Source organism: Marmota marmota, unplaced genomic scaffold (assembly GCF_001458135.2).
Source record: "Marmota marmota marmota unplaced genomic scaffold, marMar, whole genome shotgun sequence".
NCBI lineage: Eukaryota > Metazoa > Chordata > Mammalia > Rodentia > Sciuridae > Marmota > Marmota marmota.
In genome coordinates, this window is record NW_025999905.1 from 13,783,758 (window position 1) to 13,806,715 (window position 22,958).

Consider the following 22,958-nt stretch of genomic DNA (forward strand, 5'->3'; position numbering starts at 1 on the left):
TGTAAACAGAAAGAAAATTGAGATTAAGAGCTAGTCCTAATAATTTACAAATAAAGCAGAACCAGTAACTATTTATATCTACTGCACAAAAAGCAACAGAAGAGATTTGGGTTTTTTTAAATTTATTTTTTAAAATTTATTTATTTATCTGGTGCTGATGATCAAACCCCTGGCCTCCCGAGTACTACGCAAGTGTTCTACCACTGAGCCCCAGCCCCAGGATTTGTTTTTAAATGACAGTGTGTGCACATTTGACAGAAGTAATCCACACTCTCCCCTGCATAAGCAGTGGCACTTCCCATACCACCAACACTGCCAAAGTCAAAGTCATTCAGCCTGAGCAAGCACACTTCTTGCTCAAATTCAGATGGTAATATTGAAATTTTTAAATGTGAAATGTGATTCCTCATTTTCTGCAAATGTGTTCTAAACCGACATTCCAAAATAAAAATGAAACTTAAAGATCCTTAAATAGGGCATGAGGTTCTCCTTCAAAAGGAAAAGCCATTTTGGAATGAAAAATGTCATTACATGGTAAAGTCCAACATGTGGTCACACAGGGCTGTAACATTCTTCATCTCACGATTCCTATGAGCCTTTCTACCAGCCACATTTACTCATTAATCATTTTAGCTCCTAATCTATTATTCAAAAATGTTATTCTCTATCCAGAAGAGAGAGAGTAATGGATATAAAATTCGAAAAATATCCAATATTTGAAAGAAAGTATTTGAAATCTTAAGAGCACAGTCTAAATTTTGGAATGTTCTTAAGTAAAAGGATGGGTATACACATCTTTTATATGTGTATGTGTTCAAATATAAATATGATTACTGTAAACTTCATGCAAAAAATGGGAAAATCAAAAATCAAACATAAAACCATTCTTCAATTCCATTAAAGCATCATATATATGTATATATATGCACACACAAATCATATGCCTATATAAATGTATATACACATATAAAAATATACCATATCTGTACTACTATACACAAGTATATAAAAGCATGATTACATAACCCAATTTACCTAGAGTGGGGTCAGACTTCCAACATACTTTAAGTCCACAAAATAACTTTTGGACCATGCCATCCTAGCATAACTCTACCACTGCACATCAAAACATCTCTTCAAGAAGAATTCACAGTGAAAATAGCATTAGCATTTTGATCTTTTCACTCTCTACTCACCTCGTGAATTGAATTGAACAGACTCCAATCAAAATTCATTAATTCCAGAGCAAGATCCCAAGTGTTCATTCCCAAAATCCTTATTGACCTTTGCTGTGATTCCTCATTTTCTGCAAACGGGTTCTAAACCGACAGACAAGCAAAAAAAGGAGCCTCAGTAATTCCCACAAGTTTTTCAGTGAATTGGCTGCCTATAGAAGTTCACCAGAAGCCCAGATTAGAAAGGTAATCATTTCTGGGTGCGCTTAATATTTTTCCTGGTCTGTTCACCTTCAGTGAGTTATAGCCAATTTAGGAAACAGTCTTGGAACTGGTAGAATGTGATCAATGATACTTCACTGAGTTAGCCTCCCCCTCCCCCTCCCCCCCAAGCCAGCACACACCCACCCACAAATCTGATTATAAAACACTGCCCTGGCAGACAGCATAATGAAAGCAAAAGCCCTGAAATCACTTTGGCTGCTGGTAAGAATTAATGTGCCAGCAGGGTTAGTAGAAAAACAAACAAAAGAAATGTCAGAGTGCACTTCAATAAAGACAGACATGGCTTTTACAGGAAATATGTTTAACAAGTCTCATCCCAGATACACATTTACAAGTTTTATTAAAATGCCCGTGGAAAGTGAAAAAATTCAACATGGAATAAAAAATAAAAGCTATTTCATTTATATCCTATGGTAACTTCTTAAGTATTAGCTGCTTTCTCTATAAAAAAAAAATGGTGCCTAATCATAGGAGGCTGGTAACTTCCTTAAAAATCTGGCCAGAAATAATTAAATGCCAATGCAACTTTAAATTTATCATCACCATTAAAGCTATTAAAAAATAATTTGGCACCTTTCCAAAATATTTGACACTTTCTAATTAAAATACAAATTCTTCCATCATTTGAGGGGCTGGACTTGAATAGCTAATGACTAAGAGAATGGGACTTTGCAAAAATAAAGATATGGCAGAAGGGAGGGACTATTTCAGATGCCAAATAATAGTGTCTACTTCTAATCTGAAAAATAAATGATTTGCATTTCTAGAAGTTTTACATTTATTAAGAGGTTTCCTAATTAAAAATAACAAAACAACAACAACAAAAACAAAACAAAACAAAAAAGCAACTCATAACAAAAAGATCTTCTCAGAGATTTCCCTCTGAAGAACAATGATTCAGAGGAGGAAGGTTTAAACTGCCTCTTATCCCCAGTGCTGGCCATGGCAAGGAGCTCAGAAAGTGCTGACTAAATGAACGAGCTTCCAGATGAGGAGGTGCTGGGGTTGGGGACAAGGTTCCTCAGGGTCGGTCTGCTAGGATGGGACCAGGCTGACTTCACCACAGATTGTCAAAGGGAAGGAACACCAATAGCGGCTGAATAATTTGGAGTTGTAAGGGTGTGTTCATTTGGCTTTTTATCTAAATTTTCCCTATGTGTGCCCCTTACCCTGGGACTGCCCCTCTGGTTGGTTGTTCAGGGTCGTCCACTCCCTAGTCTAGGAAACATATTCTAATTCCTGATGTCTAAAAGATGTACTAAAATGAAATCAAAGTGCTAGTGGGTTCCAAAACTTTCACTTAGGTTTTTCTTGTGTTTCCTGTGTTATTCTTCCCTCATGATGTTCTATTTTAACTAAAATTCTTTTCAGATGAAACACTGAATTTTATGATTCCCAAGAAGAAATGTGAAGTGGTGCCCCAAGTTGATGGGGGAGACATCTGAGGGCAGGATGGAATCTGGCCTCTCTTAGAACATACATCACAGTACCACTTACTCCATGGAGACATTGCACCGGGTGCCTGAGACTGAACAGCTTGATCAAGGAACTGCATGAGGGCTGTGTGGCTTAGAGAGGACTGGGAGGCAATTCAACTGCAGGTCCCTTCACTGCCGGGAGCCCCAGAGTGGCTACACGTTAAATCACAGGGAAGGGTACAATCAATTTCAATATTTACTAAAAGAGATACTGTGCAGAGCTGGGCTAGGTAACTCTCAGTAAATCTGGAGGCTGAGGCAGGAGGCTCACAAGTTTCAGGCCAGACTCATCAATTTAGCAAGACTCTTGGCAACTTAGTGAGAATCTGTCTCAAATGAAAAAAAAAAAAAAAAGTCTGGAGATGTAGCTCAAGGGTAGAGTGTCCCTGGGTTCAAGCCCCAGTTTTTTTAAAAAAATGTTTACTAACTACCCAGTTGATCATGTTTCACTGAGGGTGTTATGTAGGACCTGCGATCTGCTAAAGGTCAGAACAGAAAAGGCCCAAGTAAAGCAAATGCTTCCCACTCCTTTTCTTCCTCATCACCTATAAATGAAAGGAATATGCAGGAGCTTCTGAGTCAAACATAACGGGATTTAAAAATCCTAGTAGTCTGCTGCCTGGGCATGGTGGTATATGCTGATAATTCTAGCTACTTGGGGGCCAGAGGCAGGAGGATTGCAAGCTTGAGGCTAGCCTCAGCAACTTAGCAAGATCCTGTCTCAAAATAAAATTAAGGAAAAAAAATCCTAGCACTCTCCCTTGTGTGGTTTAGGAAGCTAGTGAGTAATTTAGCCTTTCTAAAACTTACAGGTTTATTGGGAATGTTAAATGAGATACTATAGGTCAGTTACTCAGCAAACCCCTATCAGGTTATAAATATGAAAATTGACAGTGATGAACATTATTATGTTAGCTTGATGTCCTGCAGATAATTTTACATAGAATGTTTTTATTAAAACAATTTTGGTTAACCCATGTGGGATAAAAATTCCTTAATTATATATACAATGGGAGCCAGCTAGAAAGACAGGCCCCAGTGACAACTCCATGAAAGGGCCTTGAGTCTAGAAGGTATGATCACACTGTTAGAGCCTGCTTGTCCTAGATGGTGGATCTAGCCTGACCCTGCCTTTCAAGAAGCAGCCAAGAGACTGAAGTCTTGACTACTGAAAGGATGTGTTCTAAATTTCTTCAAACTCCTGTTCTTCAGTGGTGTCTGATGTCCATCCTTATGACCCCATCCTACATAGGGAGGGCTGATAATCCACTCTTTCTTCTCTCTCTCTCTCTCTTTTTTTTTTTTCCCTGTGGTGCTGGAGATTGAACCCAGGGCCTTATGCATGTGAGGCAAGCACTCTACCAATTAAGTTCTACCCCCGCCCTCTCACTCTTTCTTCAAGGAAACCGAGCACTCAGAGTGCACCGAGTGCATTGAACCAAAGCATTCAGTCTGTTTGCCCCTAAATTCACCCGGGGAACATTTCTCAGTTTGATCTCCACATACCTCCCAAACAAAAATAAGCTAAATTGAAATTCCATAGGAGAAGCAGTCACTTGCTTCCAATCCCTTTTTTCAGGAGATCAGAAAGCAGCGAGAAGGAGCTGAAGAGCTCCTAAGGTAGGCAGGAAGAGCTCCTAAGGTAGGCAGCTCCTTGTTTTGCAGAAGCAGTGTGCTCTGGCAGCTGGCTAGGGAAAGACACAGTTCATATATATATATATGTGTGTGTGTGTGTGTGTGTGTGTGTATGTATATATATATATATATATTTATATATATATATATATTTTTTTTCATTATAAAGCATGTGGAAGTATGTCTTGAGTCTGACATTTAGGTTTGAAGTACAGGGCTAAAGGTTCTTACCAAAGTGTCAGCCAGGTCTTTCCGGTAGACACAGATCCGACCAGATGCCTCAAGAGATTTGGAGATGGCCAAGTCATTCGGCTGAAGTTCGTGCTTTTCTTTATTTAAAAAAAAAAGTAATTATAAACAAAATAGGCCTACACAAAACATGTACTGGGTTAAAATTGCCCACGAAATATGTTCAAAAGTATATTAACTAGGATTTAAAGTAGATTAATTCAGTTCTACACATTATACATGACACCAGAGGTAACATGGATATCACTGCTCAGCTCAGTGTAGGCATTAATCAGGTTGAATGCCATGGAGTAGAACTCTCTTGAAGTTCTTACTTTAGTTATTCTTTAGAACATAGGACAGCTAAAGGAACAAAGTAAAATTTACTCATCATCCTCTCTCCAAAATAATTATACTCCTATACATATTTGCAGTTATTATTCACATGCATTTATAATTATTCATACACACATAGACTTGTAATTGGGTCCATTTAAGGCTTTATATTCTGATTGTATTATAAGCTCTTACCCACTTATCAAAGTTATTTATATATGTCATGTTTAATTGGTTATGTAACAGCTCATTATGCCATCATCTTATCTTTCCTCTACTGTTGAACATTTAATCGTTTCCTTTCTTTTGGTCATATAAATTAAATGACATGATACATGGTAAGTACTAGCACAGGGCCTGGCACATAATAGGCACTTGATAAATGGGTTCTATTAGCATAGCAGCCATAATATATATTGCTGAGGTCAACATCCTTGCACATAAATCCTAGTCTGCTTATAGATGATTTTCTTAAGATAGACTCTCAGTTCTAAAATTATAGGGTCAAAGGGAATGGATATTTTTAAAGTTATTGACAAAAATTGCTTTCCAATTATTTTTTTTAAGAAAAACACTCATTATATTTTCCTAAAAATAATTTTAAAACTTGAACACTTACTAACACTGATTATTACTTTTTGGTAAAGTTTCCTATTTTGCTAAAACCAAAAATATGATTCTCAGTTTATTCTGGTTTCTTTTTTTTTTTTTGGTACCGGGGATTGAACTCAGGGCACTTGACCACTAAGCCACATTCCCATCCCCAGCCCTATTTTGTATTTTATTTAGAGACAGGGTCTCACTGAGTTGCTTAGCACCTCACTATTGGTGAGGCTGGCTTTGAACTTGTGATACTCCTGCCTCATCCTCCCAAGCTGCCGGGTTTACAGGCATGGGCCACTGTGCCAGGTTCTAATATATTCTTTTTATTTTTATTTTTTAAAAAAATAAATGACAGCGGCTAATATATTCTTAATGGTCCAGCATTATAAAGACCAAGAGTACTAGAATGCTGCACTTTTGATGTGGGTAGTAAATGGCTCCATTCAGCTGGGTTCTAAAGAACTTTCAGATCTTTTACTGTACTATAAAAGATCAAAACCGAATTTTAACCACTGAGTAAGTGAGTAGGTTATTGTTAGCACACACATATATCATATGTACCCATAACCTGGGTACAAAGCATCTAGAAACTACTAAAGTTTTTAGAATAGGACTTTTTTTAAAGAGAAAGCCATAAACCTCCAACATTTCAAAACTTTTTTTGACAAGAATAAACAAATTTGATGAAATAAATTGTTATTTCATCCTGAAGTAGCATTAAAACATTATTTGTAAAAAAAAATATGTAAACAGAGCAAGAAATACATTAAATATCTTTTTTTTTCTAATTAAAACATTTTTTTTTTTGCCAGGCTGGGTGGCATGCACACCTAGCTACTCAGAAAGCTCAGGGCAAAACGATCACAAGTTCAAGCCCAGCCTGGGAAATTCAGTGAGACCCTGTCTTAAAAGTATAAAAATAAAGGGCTGGGAGTGTAGCTCAGTGGTAGAGCACTCCTGAGTTCAATTCCCAGTACTGCAAGAAACAAAACACTACCCCCAAACAAAAACAAAACAACAAAAAATGATTGTTCAGGAGGGTAATAAGATGCAGGCAGAAAAGTACTTTTTTGTGTATGTGTGTGGTGCTAGGGATTGAACCCAGGGCCTATGCATGGAAGGCAAGCACTCTACCAACCAAGCTATATCCCAGCCCAGGGAGGTATTTTGTGAGTGGAGGTGGATTACTGGAGATTGAACCCAGGGAGCTCTACCACTGAACTAAATCCCCAGCCCTATTTTTTTTCCCCTATTTTAAGACAGGATCTTACTAAATTGCCCAGGCTGGGCTCAAACTTGTGATCTTTCTGCCTCATACTCCCAGGTTGCTAGGATTATAGGCACATGCTACCATGCCTGGCTAGGAAGGTTCTTTACATGTTAAAAAACAAACTAACAAACAAAAAATCCTAAAGGATGGGAAATGGTGGCACATTTTCAAATCTGTAGGCTAATTCCAGAGATGAGCTGACATTTCTACTGATGATTAGCAATGGACCCCATTAGAACTCACTGCACATCCTGATGAATCTAATTTAATAGAGGATGAAAATGGTACTTCACAGCCATCAAATAGATATTAGGTAGTAAAAGAGCCCCTCATTAGTTGCCAGTTTCTGTCGGCTCCAAGTCATCCCAGGGCCACCAGCAACTGTGTTGTAAAGTTTACTGAAGCCCCTTCGTTCTCTAGCCCTTTTGGGACAGGGACCTAATGATCACTTTCTGCAGGGGCTGCATCTTGAGCAGCAAATGTTGGTTTTGATGAAACTCAATGTTTAAAATCATTTAATATTTTTAGTCACTCAAAAAATTAAATATACACTTATCATATCTATCTAAAACATGTTAATAAAAATTCAACCACTTTTGATGGATTGCAGTGGTACAGACCCATAAACCCAGCAACTCAGGAGACTGAGGTAGGAAGATTCTAAGTTCAAGGCCAATATCAGCAACTTAGTAAGACCCTGTCTCAAAATAGAAAGTAAAAAGAACATGGGGATGTGGCTTAGTGGTAAAGCACCCTTGGGTTCAACTTCCAGTACCACCTGCCCCACCCAAAACAAAAAAACAACCACTCCTTGATTAGAATACATCATGTTCACATGTTTTCCCCCTAGATCATTTTTTGGCAGGGGTAGGTGCTAGGTATTGAACCCTGGGCCTCATGCATCTTAAGCATGTGCTCTACTACCAAGCTCCCTTCTAGCCCTAGATCATGCTTTGAGAGGTTGTACAGAGTTCTGGAGAGGAGAGACTCTCTTTCATTAGGCCTAAAGAGAAGTGCCTGTGTGCTGTGTAATGGACTAGCGTACAGGACCATTTTACCTGCCTGTAGGTCTCAAAGCGATAGGAGCCAGATACTATTTCATGATGCTTTAACTAGTGTCATGCTGGGTATATTCTGGGGTTCACCTCTTCCTGAACAACAAAGAAAAACAGAAATGTGGTCTATCTGCTCCCCTCCCCTGCCTGCCCCATCTCTGGTTGATTAGTTCACAGAGTTCTTATATTTTTTTCAACTTCTGATGTTTAGTTACTTTCTTCGTATTTTTCTCAGGGTTAATGAGATATTAAATAAAGATAGTAAGCCAAAAAGGAGGCCAGTGACACTGAGATCTGACAGGTCCCCATGAAAATGATGGGGTCTGTTCAGGCTGAGTAGATCAATAGTGACAGCTTGTAATCTGTGTGATCTTATTGAAAACAGACAATAAAGCATTCTCTGTGGATAAATAAAGTCCAACAGAAGGCAAAGCTGTAACTAGGTCTTGCTCCCCACGTCCACCTGAAGGTACATTGCCCTGTGAGCTCTGGCTTATTGTGTAGTTTCCTTTCTTCCGACAGGAGTTTTTATGTATTAAACTGTCAGCCAGCAATAAGACTAGTTCAAGGCCATCTTTTATTTTTTTTCCCCTACAGAAATGTCATCCTTTAGCAATTTCCCAAGTTAATTTAAATATGAAAATAGAAGGGTTATCTAGAGTACAAAATATGAAAAGCTTTATAATGCATTTCAAAACACTGGTGTGCCTCACTATTCAGTTCTCGGGGAGGAAATTCAGCATCTAATGCTACCCCACTGTTGTCATGGAAACACCTCTGGTAGGCAGCTTCTCATTGTTACTGTGGTCATCCAGCTGGGGGCCCAGAAGAGAAGAGCTCAGCGTTTATCCTACAAAAATGTCAACTCTCTCCTTTTGGAGGAAAGCCAGTGAAAGGTTAATATGCAAGGACAGAAAATAATTTACCCCCCGAGAATGTGATGGCCACCAGAGCCAGATCCTCTTCTGCATGCTGGATCTTTTCTGCCACAACTTTGAGGATCTCTTGTGCTGTGCTGGAAACTTTTGCCTTCACACTGACATAGGAGTGCTCCGTTATATACACGTGGCAAAAAACTGTACAAGTCAAAACAAATTATGAACAGAACTGAGATCATGAGGTACAGACTATCCCAAATCAAGGCACCCACTTTGTTGTTTTCTTCATTTTAAAGCATATGCAGTCAGATGTACGCATTTGCCTAAGCACAGGAGTGCCCCAGATTATATGCCTGTAAGTATGTGCCTGCAAGCACAGGAGACTTAGATGTTATAACGCTGATGAATAGGCATAAGTAGTAGTTAGGTTTCCCCAATTGTCTTAGAAATGTATGCTCCTGGCATCGAGGTAAAGACCGTCTGACTAGAATATAGTGGCATCTGTGCTACATAGGACTGTACTTTTGAATCTCTTTATTGAGAGTGACTAGGATCTTCCAAAGTAGCAGCATATTAAAACATCTAACTCATAAATTTTTATTTTACACTCCATTTCATAACAGTCTCAGTGGACCAATCAAAAACAGCACATTTGCTATTAGAATTCTCATAAGCTTATCTAAAAATCAGTCATCTGTCTTGGTTTTTGTGTTCGGCTTTCTCAATCATTAAGAATGACCCTCTTGCCCCCTTATCAAAGTAGGGATGAGTTTAGTTTCCAAATAGAGGTCACATTTCTCACCTTTTTAATTTCCTTTTTTATTATCTGTGGTGCTAATAATTATTACTAGGAAATTATCACCATCAGGGTAAATGGCTCCTGGAAATTTTTTTTTGGTTATGATATAATAGCAAAAACTTTTAATAGCAACGTACATTGTTGACACACTGCTTCTTAAAATCAGCTGTTCTGAATGTATAAAACACTAGCTGCTTCAGAATATACAGGATAATTAGATATTCTGCATATATATATATATATATATATATATATATATATATATATATAAAAGAATGAGCTCCTAAGAGAAATTTTATATGCAATTTAAATGGCATCACAAAAAATAACCAAGGATTGCTTTCATAGAAATGCAAACAAAGCAAAAGCCTAACCATGAGTTGACATGTCTAGAGCCTTAAAGCAAACATATAAGTAGAAAGCACTTGACAGATTTTGCGTGGTTTGGTTGGGTGTGTCACTAAAACAATAGCTTCTAATAAATAGTTGTTTTATATTTTGTCAATAGGTTGTAAAGGGGGAAAAAGCTTTCCTCCCTTAATGGAAAAATGCAATTTTTGAGCAAGGCAAAGATCCAGTCTACAAACCACTAACTGGAGGGTTAGTTTACACTTTGCTTAATAAACAGATGAAAGAGAAAGAGGCCAGGAACCTTGAAATACTTGGACTTTTTGCAGCTCAGCTTGGAAAACTATACAATTAAATTAGAAGATAAATGGGCGAGGGAGTTCAGAAATTAACACATCATGAGGTAAGATAATTTTGTTTGCTCTCACTTGGGGAAGCTGACGATGTCAGACAATAGACTCATCTACCTGCAGCATTTATACAAACACCACAGAAGAGGCAAACTTGTGACACTTTGTTTTTAAAATATTCAAGAAAATCAACACATATTAAATGTCTATATTTCAAATTTTAGCACATGGAGAAATATGAGTCAAAGAGAGGTTCAAAATCACACTAGTGTGAATACTTTAATTCATTGTTTCCTGGCTCTACACTTGTCTCAACCTTTGTTCCAATGGGAGGAAACCACTGCCACCATTTTGGTGCCAGTATAAAATATTCACTAGAAAGGCTTTTAAGTTTCTGGGTGCTAATGGAAAGAACCTTGTAGTCATGAACCCCTGTCAGCTAATGAGCACTGGCTGGGAACATATTCAGTGCATGGCGCTGCCTGACACTGCTTTGCTTTGGAGGAATTTCCACCAACCACCCTTCCTTTCATTTCTCTTCCCTAAATTTCAGAGGGACTGCCTCAGCAAACATCCTGCACGCTGGCTTTGATGGCCTTTCCAGTTAGTCCTGGGCAATGAGCAGAATCAAGGAGAAGGTTCCAGGAGGAAAACATTGAGTTTCCAGTATATTGTGAACCTCTACCCAAGAAGTCAAGGAGGTCCTTGGCACAGCCTTCTTTCCTTGCTTCTCCAATTTAAAATATTCTGGGTCCATTGGACAGTGTTACAATCTAAGAAAACTGTAATGCTCAAAGGAAGAAAAAGGAAATCATCCCCAGATGATTTGCTGAGAGCCAGAAAAGATGGCTCAGGGCAGGCTGAGGTGTTCAGATCCGAGAGCCATGGTGACTAACTGCAGTTCATCAGCCCCACCCCTCCCTGAAAATCCTACTCACTTTCCTCTGCTTCGGTCACAGTTCCTCTATGCTGGAGCCAGTTCTCCTTAAGACTGAATTGGTGGAAAAGGGCCTTATTCTGTGAGAAGGGAGAAAGAGAACAATGAATGAATGTATTCCTGCCCTTTGGAAAACCACAGCTGTTTACAACATGTTCCAAAAGAGCTAGCCAATTTTTTTTTTTTAAATATGAAATCCACCCATCCAATCTTGAAGAAATAAACTGGGAGTTGCCTCAATTAACACATGTGGAGGTGGCGATTCTGAGAGATACAATGGGCTGTGGCCAAGGCCAGTAGCAGGCAAAAAGCCCCTGTAATTACTCCTAGTATCAGCTAGAGAATACTCCCACATTTTCCACCTCTGTCTTTTACAAACTACAACAAACATCCAAAGACTCTTCTCCCCAGAAAGACCTGGCTTCCCCATCTCAACTCTAACCCAAAGTTAAGTTACCACAATCTGAGTTTCGGCTTTTTATATATTTCACAAAAGCAGCCTGGAGATGGTTTCCCACTTCTCTTGTAGCACACTGACTTTCTTAAAGGAAATAGGTACATTATAGTCTCCTTCTACAAAACTTGCGCCTGAGGTCTTATTCTGTATGTCCCTCTCATCAAGTTTAATAGGAACATATATATTGTCGCTACCAGCTCCCTTTCTGTCCTGGTGAGAGTGTAAACCTTTTCCTTATAAGATTTTCTAACTCCTGGAGTCAAGATTCTCTTAGTTAAATGTTTTGGGCATGAATGCTTTAAAATTCAAATTTTTATCAGTCTGGGGACAGCAGGGAAGCTCTGAGACTCCAAATGTACCACAAAAGATTGAAAATGTCATAAAGCCAAGGGGACATGGCTAAAATCAAATCCGTACCAGCACAGGGAAACCACAGCAAAGCAGAGAAGGGCAGGGAGCTGCGGCCCTCGGCCTCCCTGCCTTCCCAGCTATGTGTGAAGCAGTGTTCATTTTAATTATGAAGAAATGCAAGTGGTGCCAGGCATGGTGGTGCCTACCGATACTCCAGCAACTCAGAAGGCTGAGGCAGGAGAATTGCAAGTTCAAGACGAGCCTTGGCAACTTAGCAAGATCATGTCTCAAAAAAAAAAAACAGGACTGGGGATATATATATAGTTCAGTGGTAAAGCACCCCTGGGTTCAACCCCAGTGCCACCATTCACCAACTAAAAAAAGAAAGAGAAATGCCAAGTGAGGCCAGGTAAGGTCTCCAAACCAGATCTCCCCACTGCCAATTCTAAAGGGTCTACCTACCTTCCTTTGTGGTGAATATTCATCTACAGTGCTGAAAAGAAAAAGATAACAAGTCAATCTTTGTCCCAAACCCAGAACAATGCAGTTATTGTCACAGAAGACTGATTTTTCAGCACTGGGTAAAGGATTTTCCTCTTTAAAAAAGATAAAACACAGTATTTATTAATTTACTATCTACAACAAACTTGACATTGGGTTTTGAATTTCAAACAAACCAGGAAGAAAAGAAGCTACGTATTCCACAGACATACTGTGTTATCTACACACAGAATGTAAAGCCAAGAATTAAGAGAGTAACTGGATTTATTTACTCCACTGAAACTAAACCCTCAGCTGGGTGTGATGGGGCATGCCTGCAATCCCAGAGACTCAGAGGCTGAGACAGGAGGATTGAAAACTCAAAACCAGCCTCAGCCATTTGGTGAATTCCTAAGTATCTTAGAACCTGTCTCCATGTAGTGCAGTGGTTGAGTTCCTCTGGGTTTAATTCCCAGTAACATGAAGAAGACGAAAAAAGATTAAACTCCACTGAGGTACTTGTTGTATTTAAATGTATTAAACATAAATTAAAGTTTCCCAAGTACACAAGACTGCCTTATGGCATAGAACGACTCTCCCATGAGAGATTATTTTGACCTAAAATTGTCACCCCCCTTTTTTGTTTCATTTATTAGTTTATATATTCATAGGAGTCTTAAGCTATGGGTATCTAATATAATGTAGACTGTGATAAGAGAAGAGCATCATGGTTCACAACATTCATTTCCAACCCATTGTCCTAAGTTGCACCCGACTTTTAAATTTCTAACTATTAATTTTGATGATTGAGGACCAAAGTTTACACGTGGTTTGATTATAAGATTAATTTATATCTACATTTCATTTGAAAGGAGACCTCCTTTATTAAAAATAAAGCCAGCCTTTACCTTTCAAATCAATAATCAAAAAGGCCTGAATTAACATTTTCTATGAGAAGTACACTTATGATGGCTGATTGGCAACGTATGTGTTCATGTTTACCATAGATATAGGTAGTGCCCTGTCAATCAGAGAACAGCTCTTTCCTTCCAGTGAATTCTGCAGCTATATCCAAAAACTGAATAATGACCTGATGTATTCATTTACCAAATTTGATAAGAAGAGTCGGGGTAAAATCTCAGGAAAGTCAGGTGTTGCCAGTCCTAATCTACATTTGCACACACCAAGAATCATTGAGTAAATGGGTTCTTTAATCTTTTTAATTGGTAAAGAAACCTCATAGAACCTATAAAACTGAGCTTTTAAAATATTCCATGACTCACTCCTGGAACTTATTTATGAAACTTTTTTTTCCTATTCTATAGAGATAGCTATGAGTCCACAAATGACAAAGTAAAAATGCAGACTTTTAAAATAAAATAATAATTTATTAAATAACTCTGTTTGGGCAGGTTGTTGGGGCCCAGTTTATTTTTGTTGTTGCTATTATTTGTTTGTTTTTCTCTTGGTACTGAGAATTGAACTCAGAGGTGCTCTACCATAGAGCTACATCCCCAGCCCTTTTTATTTTTTATTTCGGAGAGACTCCCTAAGTTGCCCAGGTTGGCCTTAAACTTCCACTCCTCTTTTCTCAGCCTTCCGAGTCATTGGGATTACAGGTCTACACCTCCATGCCCAGCTCCCAGTTTGTTTTAACCATGTTAAATAGAGTTTTTTTTTTTTTTAAAGCAGTCAATAAGCTTAATTTAGTTTTATTTTATTTTGTGGTATATAAATAAAATACCCATTTTATTAGTAGTAAAGCTAAGAAATCAAGATGAATCCCAGTGTCAAATGTTAAAGATCAACTTTATGTAAAAGACATTTCAAATTCTATTACATTTGCTGTGTTCATTAACTACCAGAAGAAAAATTACTTACTGACGACGATGCATTCCAAGTATTTTTTGAAATTCTTTCAATTCCTTTTCAAGTATTGGATATTCATAGACATCATCCAGAACATTCCTGTAAATGGTCTGGAGGGAAAAGACAAATGGCAGCTGAAATGAGTGGCACAGCTCAGAGTGTGTGTTTGGCAAGTGTAAGGCCCTGAGTTCTATCCCCAGTAAAGCCAAAAAAGAAAGAAAATGACTCGCTCCATGAGTACCTGGCCCAAAGTGGAATCAGGACAATGCAGGGGTTTAATTCTAACTGCTCAACAGCTGCTTTTAGGGACTATGTGTAGGGAATGCTAGAAACAGAGATCCCTGGTTTGTTACTAGAGATTTCCATGCCTAGTCTACATTAAAAAAAATAAGGTGCATGTACATAATCATTTGGGAGGAAAAAATATCAGTGAAACTAATAAGCTGTTTTGAAAATAACATGAATGTAGATAAGCAGATCAGTTTTTCACTGGATGTCTAAATGACATCCAAATGTTAAATTCAAACTCATTCCCTTCATGAAATGCAGAATCAGTTTAGGTGCTTGCCTGTTCTAACATAGAATTCTCCCTAGGTAGAACTGTATTCTATCTCCTCTCTATGTAAATCTGTATACCTAATATGGTTTTGGTGTCTAAAGGAATCCATCTGTCTATTAATCAGCTCCAGAGAATTGTTCGTGCTGAAAAGATACTGCAGCCTAAATTGAATAAATCAGTTTATCCAATTCAATTTTTTTTGAAATGTACATCTAGATTAGTATCTATTTCAAAAATTATTACTTCTTAAAATTCTTAAAATATGCCATGTTCTGAAAAAGTTATATACTTTGTCAATATAATTTTAAGATGATAAATAATGTCTTATCCAAATATTATATACAGATATAAGACTTGTTAGTTCAAACTTATAATAAATCTCAACTTACTAAATAGTTTCAAATTTTGAAGTATATATTATTTGATTTTTTAATTTCATTTGTAAGGTTCTCATGACTTACATATTATCTTATATATATTACATATATTATCTTAAATTAGTGAATATAAAATTTGTCTTCACTATTTTTTCATAATAAAATATTTAAAAATCAAGTTTCTACTTATAGCAGGCCTCAGAAATCAAAATGAATTTATATTTTCTCTGAATCACAACTTGACTATCAAAAAAAGTTGGATGAGACTTTTTTTAAAAAAATTTATTTTTTAGTTTTAGTTGGACACAATACCTTTATTTTATTTATTTATTTTTACATGGTGCTGAGGATCGAACCCAAGACCTTGCATGTGCTAGACGAGCACTCTACTGCTGAGCTATAACCCCAGTCCCACATATGAGACTTGAAATGTGTAAATAAAATCTATCATTTGGCATCAAAGAATAACTGGAAGTGTTGGATTACCTTTAAAAACATTTTTGAATGTTCATCTTCATGAAGCCAGTCTTTGTACAGAGCAATCCACTGGGAAACAAGATGCAAGACTTTACGTTTCCGACAAGGAACATCTGAGTTTTCCTCTTTGCCTTGATACTTCTTAGCAGAATAGGTGCAATGGTTAAGAAAGAATATTATGTTGTTGAAATAAAAAAAATATATAAAGAGATTCCCATATTCTTTTTTTTTGAAGCGGGGGTACGAGGGATTGAACTCAGGGGCACTCGACTTCTGAGCCACATCCCCAGCCCTATTTTATATTTTACTTAGAGACAGGGTATCACTGGGTTGCTTAGTGCCTTGCTTTTGCTGAGGCTGGCCTTGCACTTGGAATCCTCCTGCCTCAGCCTCTCAAGCCACTGGGATTACAGGTGTGTGAGAGATTTGATTATTCTTGTCTTTGCAAAATAGGTTAAAGCACATTTCCCTAAGAATCTACAAGTACATAAAAATGCAGGAAGAAAAAGTAAAAGTAAAAGGAGGGCACTGAGAAGAACAAAAGCCAACCCAGAAAATGATGTATCCTGGGTGAGAGGCCTGAAGGAGAGGACTGGACTATCATACTCGCAGCTGCTGATACAGTCCCACAGGCAGCGGTGAGATTAGTGTTCATTCAGAGATGTGGCCATTGATTTCAAGGGTGGCTTCTAGAGGAGACTTGGCCTCACTACATAGGCAAATACTATTTTAATAAAAGTTAAATCAGAATTAAGACAGATATTCTTCGATACTCATAATTTTGCATTCTGTAAAACCAATTACTCCTAAAGTAGTTTCATATGAACACATATTTCTGAAGCACAATTTGTGGTATAATTCAAATGTCCAATCCTAGGTAAAAGGACTGCTAATTTTCATTTTCATTAAAAGAAAATTTTAAAAATAATATAGGAAAGAACCTAAATGCTTCATCATTTGAGAACATTTAGTGAGGTTATTATAATATCCATTCAATGGAATATTCTGCAGCCATAAAGATGATGGTCTAGTAGTTTACATACGACATGGAGAACTTACAATGTGTTGTTTACCAGAAAAGAAAATAAGAAAAGGATATGTTAGGATGATCCATTTCTGTTAACAATGCTAATATAAATAATTTCATTATTCGGAAGGATATATACAAAATAGTTAACAGTGGCTTCTCAATGTAATGAAATTTCAGAGTACATGAATTATTTTACTTATTACCATTTCCTAATTTGTATATAATGACCATGTATTAACTTTGCTGTTAAAATTATATACAAACAACATCGGCCAGGCATGGTGATGTGGGCCTGTAATCTAACAGACTTGGGAGGCTGATGCACCAGGATTGCAAGACTGAGATCAGCCTCAGCAATTTAGTGGGACAATGTCTCAAAATAAAAATAAAAAGAGGCAGGAACATAGCTCAGTGGTAAAGCACTCTTGGGTTCAATCCCCATTATTGGAAGGAAGGAAAGAAAGAAAAAAAGAAAAAGAGGAAGGAAGGAAGGGGAAGGGGAGAGGGAGAAAGAAAACAAATCAAAAGTAAATTGCTTAAATGATTAGGAATGAGACAGCAGCTTGGAATTTTCTAAACTGATCAACTCTTTTTGCCTCCAAAAGCATCACTTCTGAACATTGCGTACACACCAAAAAGTTAACTGGGATTAGGAAATACTGAAACCAAACACAAGTAAGCTTGGGGTTGTCAACAGGATTTTACATATGTTTAATTTTTTCTGTAGTTGTAGATGGACCAGATGTCTTGTTTACTCTTATGTGGCGCTAAGGATCCAACCCAGTGCCTCACACATGCTAGGCAAGCACTCTGCCACTGAGCTACAGCCCCAGCCCAGGATTATGTATTTTTTAATGCTGATAAATAATTCCAAAATACAGGGCTGAGGATGGAGCTCATTGGTAGAGTGTCCTCTAGCATGCACAAGGCCCTCAGTTTGTTCCCAAACATTAAAAAAAAAAATTAAAAATGCAAAATTTCTAATCAGACTTTGCAAATATTTTTAAACATAATGCAGTCCCATTATTCAAGAATCCTATGGTCACCTTTAATTTCCACCAGTGAAATAGAATCAGTCAAGCACACAAAAATCTGTTCAAGTGTTTGTTTCTTTTAGTTCTTCTCTTGAAAACCAAAGTGTGAAGATTTATCCTACATCATTTCTATTTATACAAATATCCTTTTCTTCTTTTCCTGTGAAAGTAACATCTTAACTCATATAAAGAAAAAAATAACCTGGAAAATTAAAAAAATACCAACAACTTACTTTTTTCTTTAGGTCAGCACATATAACTGACCTAAAGAAAAAATATGAGCTTTTAATTCAAATTGCATATATGCATATATTCTACAATTACAGACCAGCAGAATAAAGCAGTTTTAGGGGCTGAACTTCAAACATTCTTCTCTATTTGTAGTTATTAACATTTATTTGTTTCACTTTGTTCTTTCCTCCCTGAAAGATATATATTTTTAAAATATCTACTGATTAAATTTACATTTATATTATTTGCCTTTCCTATATTAAGGTACATAGACTCTTTTACCTTTTGTCCATGCTAAATTATACTGATTTATAAATTCATTTGGGGTGGGGGTTAGCACAAAGGCACTGAGAGAGAGTTACGACTTCTGTGTAATGCATGAATATTAACTGGCCCAGAGGTATAGCTTACTGTGCTTTATGATGATAAAAGCTGAAAGCTACTAATCCTATTACAATAAAAATACTCACCTAAAATATTCAAACCCAGCACAAATGGCTCTAATCTATAAATAATGTTTAAGAATCACAGGGGAAAAACATACCCCTCCCAAAATTTGGACTGCTCTTTAGAAGTTGGTAGTAGTAGGATATGAAAGTGAGATTCACTAAGATGCACAAAGACATCTCACATTAATAAGATGCTATATTTTTTTTTTGTTTTGTTTTTTGGTTGTGAGATGTCAAAGAAGGTTGTGTGTAAAAATACAGAAATAATCATTTAGAAAGACTCCTGGCTTAAAATGTTTTAGATTTTATAAGGTTTGATAATCTATAAAAAGGTTACTAAGAATTTGAACTAAATTTTCTCAAAGACTCAAAACATTTTTATAGCCAAGGAAACTTTAAGAAATTGCTTAGTAATATCCTCCAGAAACAAAATTATTAAATGATAATAAAAATATTAGGATCATAGTTAAAGGTAATAGTTTGAAGGCATCTAATTCACTATAAATGTATAATTTATATTACTTAATAGATAGCAATTGTTTTAGAAACATGTATTAAAATGTAAATGAGATTAATTCACAAATTTTTTCTAAATATGTCCAATGGAGAAATTTAAAACTTTATAATTATTGTTATATTTATTAGTAATGCTCCACTTGGAAAATATGGAATAAGTCTGTACATATTGAAACTTTCCAAATTAAAAACTAATTATGTTTTAGGATCAAAAATTTTGAATTATGAAGCAATTCTAGAAAGTGTCAAAATTCCTATACCTTTGCTTAGTCAGAGGACACAGTAAAGCACTAAAAAGTAATAACCATTTCTAACTTGTATATATTTTTAAGAAGACATTACTTTTATTATTATGTACTTTGTAGAGTTTTAAAGTATTCTTTAAGGCAAGAAAATGTTGTAAAGTTTGGAGACATGTAATAATTAATTAATAGGAAAAAATATTAGGTGACCATTATCATTGGGTCTTAATAAAACTTTGGCATGTACAAAAAGTATACTATTTTCCTGATTTTTTGTTTTTAAGCAGGTTGGAGTAGAATCCCCACTTTGATTTAATGAAAACGTAAAGGTTTTTATTAAATGCTTAAAGTCTTTAATTAATTTAATTCTAAGAATAAAAAGTATTAATTAAATCTAATTAATTTATTAAAAACTTAAATGCTTTGGAAGCAGCTTCATTTAGCATTTTGAAGCAAGAAGCTCTGGAGCCTGGAGAAGTTATGTGGCTTTGCCCTATGGCCTTCAGCTTCCCTGTAGCATCCTTTCTAGTTAGTGGGTAAAATTATAAGGCTATTAGCCTTCTAATCATTCTATCGTTCTAAGACAGCACACAGTGACAAAGCTCTGAGCCGGTGACAGTTGATTCCAGGGGCAAGTTCAGACTTCCTTATAGGGGAATGATCTGTGTCCCCAGGGATACTTGCCTAGGAACACAACATCACACAAGTGCATTCATTTTCCAAACAAGTGGTCTGACTCTGATGGACCAAGTCCCCCTCTAAGGCCACTTTCTGTGTGATACTACCAGTCCACTCAATCTCTTGATTCCAAGGCCTATTTTAGCTCCAGATTTCTAAGCAATGGTGAGAAGCAGATTTAAAGCAAACATAATATAAGCAGTATAATTTACTGAGGTGGTAGAAAATAGCAGCTCTGCATTTTCATCTGTCCCTGTCAATTCTGTCTCATTCCATCTTTTACCTTGGACATCATGACATTAATATTTAACATGTCCGCACTCTACCGTGAGGGTGAGTAAATTAAAAAAGGCAGTTAATTCCTAATGTGAGACATCTGTCTGAGAGGAAACCCATGCAGCATCCTGAAGTTAATGAAGGATATTGCCTTAACAGCGCCTGGCACAGGTCATCAGTTGTCATGAAGACGGTGTACGTGAGAAGGAAGTCATCGAGGAGGGTCTCTGCAAAAAAACAAATACGAGGTAAGCAAAGAGGCAACCAGAAGGGCAGCTGTGCATCCAGCCTCTTATAGTGTATGAGGCGGAAATCTGATAAATGATGGCGGCAGTGGGAAGGCCACAAAACACATTATGTATTAAAGTTAGGATTTGAGAAATTCGTTACATAGAATGCCTCAAGCAGTGGGATATGTTTACTTGCAAGGCTCTCTAAACATACAACTCTCACCTTCCCCCTCCCCCAAACATCAGTTATATTTGTGGGTAAAGATGTTTGGAAAAACCAATGCATAAATAATGTGTTAAAAAATAAACTTTGTAAGACTTCCAAAGTATATACTCCAGTCCTACAGGGAACAAAGCCTTCATGTTGTAATAAATTAAGGCTTTCCAAAGCCATTTATTTACATAGAGGGCATGAACAATGGATAATAAAACTCAGAAGACACATATGAGGTTCAAGGCCACTCACTTTCATCTCTCAAATGTATCTATCTCAAGAAGTTGGGGGAAAGATGTGATTTTATTACTGTCATGAAGAGAGACTGAGCTGAGTCCACCTAAAATTGGAGAGCAGGCACAGCATAGCATAGCACGTGGCTTCCTAATTCCTTTTTCTATTAAGAAAAAGGGGATCCATTTTTTAATCTCTTCTTTGCCTTGCCTATTCTTGAGATGTAATATGAAGCTGCTAAACAGGCAGACTCTATCCTCCGACATGATTTCCCAAATGATGAAAAAGATTATACGTAGAATGCAAAGTAGTGATTTTGACACAATGGCCCTTGTCTAGGCTCTTTAACTTAGAATTCATTTGTTTTTATGTGATTTAATTTTCATTTTTACATTTTGGCCATCAATTTTTTAATTGCATAAAATAGTAGTAAGTTATGCTGGTAATAATATTTTATACTATGATGGACTGAATGTTTATGTCCCCTTATTCATAAATCAAAACCTCAGTCTATAATGTGGTAGTAGTAAGAGGAGGACCCTTTGGAAGGTAATTAGGATTAGATAAGGTTCTAAGGGTGAATCCCTCATGAATGGAATTAGTGTCCCTGTAGAGTCCTGACTTCCTGCTAGCACCTTGATCTTAAGCATTCCCAGCCTCCAAAGCCATAAGAAATAAGCGACCAGTCCATGGTATTTTGTTACAGCAGCCTGAGCTGAGTCATACACTCCATAATATTCATGCTTGCCAAGATCTACACTTTCTAAATGTGTAGGTATAAATAATCACCTAGTACGGAGATATACAAATATAAGTTGAACATTGGATGAAAGAAAAATTTTGGAATTCTTAGGAACAACTAGTTGCATTTACTCTAAAAGTTAATCAAGGCCATATTTACAAATACAAAATTCACACATAAGAAGTTGTGGCTGGGCACAGTGGTGGATGCCTGTAATCCCAGTTACTCAGGAGGCTGAGGCAGGATTGCATCTTTCAGGCCAGCTTCAGCAATTTAGTGAGACCCTGTCTCAAAATAGAATTTTAAAAGAACTGGGATGTAGCTTGGTGGTAGAGTGCTTGCCCAGGATGTGTGAGGCCCTGGGTTCAATCTCCAGTATCTTAAAAAAAAAAAATAAGAAGAAAAAAAAAAGAAATTGTGGTGATGCCTGTATCAGCTATATCAGCTGCATAGGTTAATTTATTTTTATGGGTTGTTTGCTTACAGATCATTAAATTAATTCTAATCCACATTAGTAGTAAATGGTTGCAAAGGGTAATGTCAAAAATCAAAACTTTTTTTTAAATTGCAAGATGATATTAATTAAAATGAACCAGAATTTTTAATGAAGAGTATGAGATCTTCACCAAAGATATTTATGATAAGTAACAGTATTTCTTATCAAAATAATAAATTTGACAAATGGTCACTAAAATAAGCCTAAACTTGCAATGTTGCATCTCACTGCAAGATGCTAGCAATCACTGACCTAAAGCAAGTCTCCAGGCAGGTGTGTCTGGGCTTTGCAGTGGGAGGAGGGGCCTAAATTAACCCTATACAAGAAAGCTGTGGTGGTGATCAGACAATGAACAGCCTCCATTTATAGAGGAGCTAGCAGGCCTCTGCTAGGGTCTGTGCACAAAACTTTAAAATATATGCACAAAAAGTCAGGAGAAGCTATCGTCTAGATCTGCCTCAAACTAGTTAACCTGGTAGCACAAACTAATGACTGGTAATCATAATGAGAAATTTGGGATAGTTATTTTTATTATAGTTTTTTAAATAGTTGAAATCAACTATTTACATAGTGTCTGAAACCCTGGGATATTTTGGAAATACAACTTTAAAGGTATCATTTTGGGATGTTATTTAATAG

General features: G+C 36.8%; 1 protein-coding gene across 1 annotated transcript in view; it reads right to left on the reverse strand.

Annotated features, from left to right (window-relative positions):
- The window catches only part of Rapgef5 (Rap guanine nucleotide exchange factor 5), a 236,419-nt gene that overhangs the window by 26,704 nt on the left and 186,757 nt on the right, over window positions 1-22,958 (reverse strand). The window contains 8 exon segments of the mRNA XM_015498139.2: window positions 1,197-1,319; window positions 4,805-4,902; window positions 8,992-9,141; window positions 11,379-11,457; window positions 12,648-12,678; window positions 14,547-14,644; window positions 15,957-16,101; window positions 20,552-20,630. Coding sequence (XP_015353625.2) covers window positions 1,197-1,319; window positions 4,805-4,902; window positions 8,992-9,141; window positions 11,379-11,457; window positions 12,648-12,678; window positions 14,547-14,644; window positions 15,957-16,101; window positions 20,552-20,630 — 803 coding nt within the window.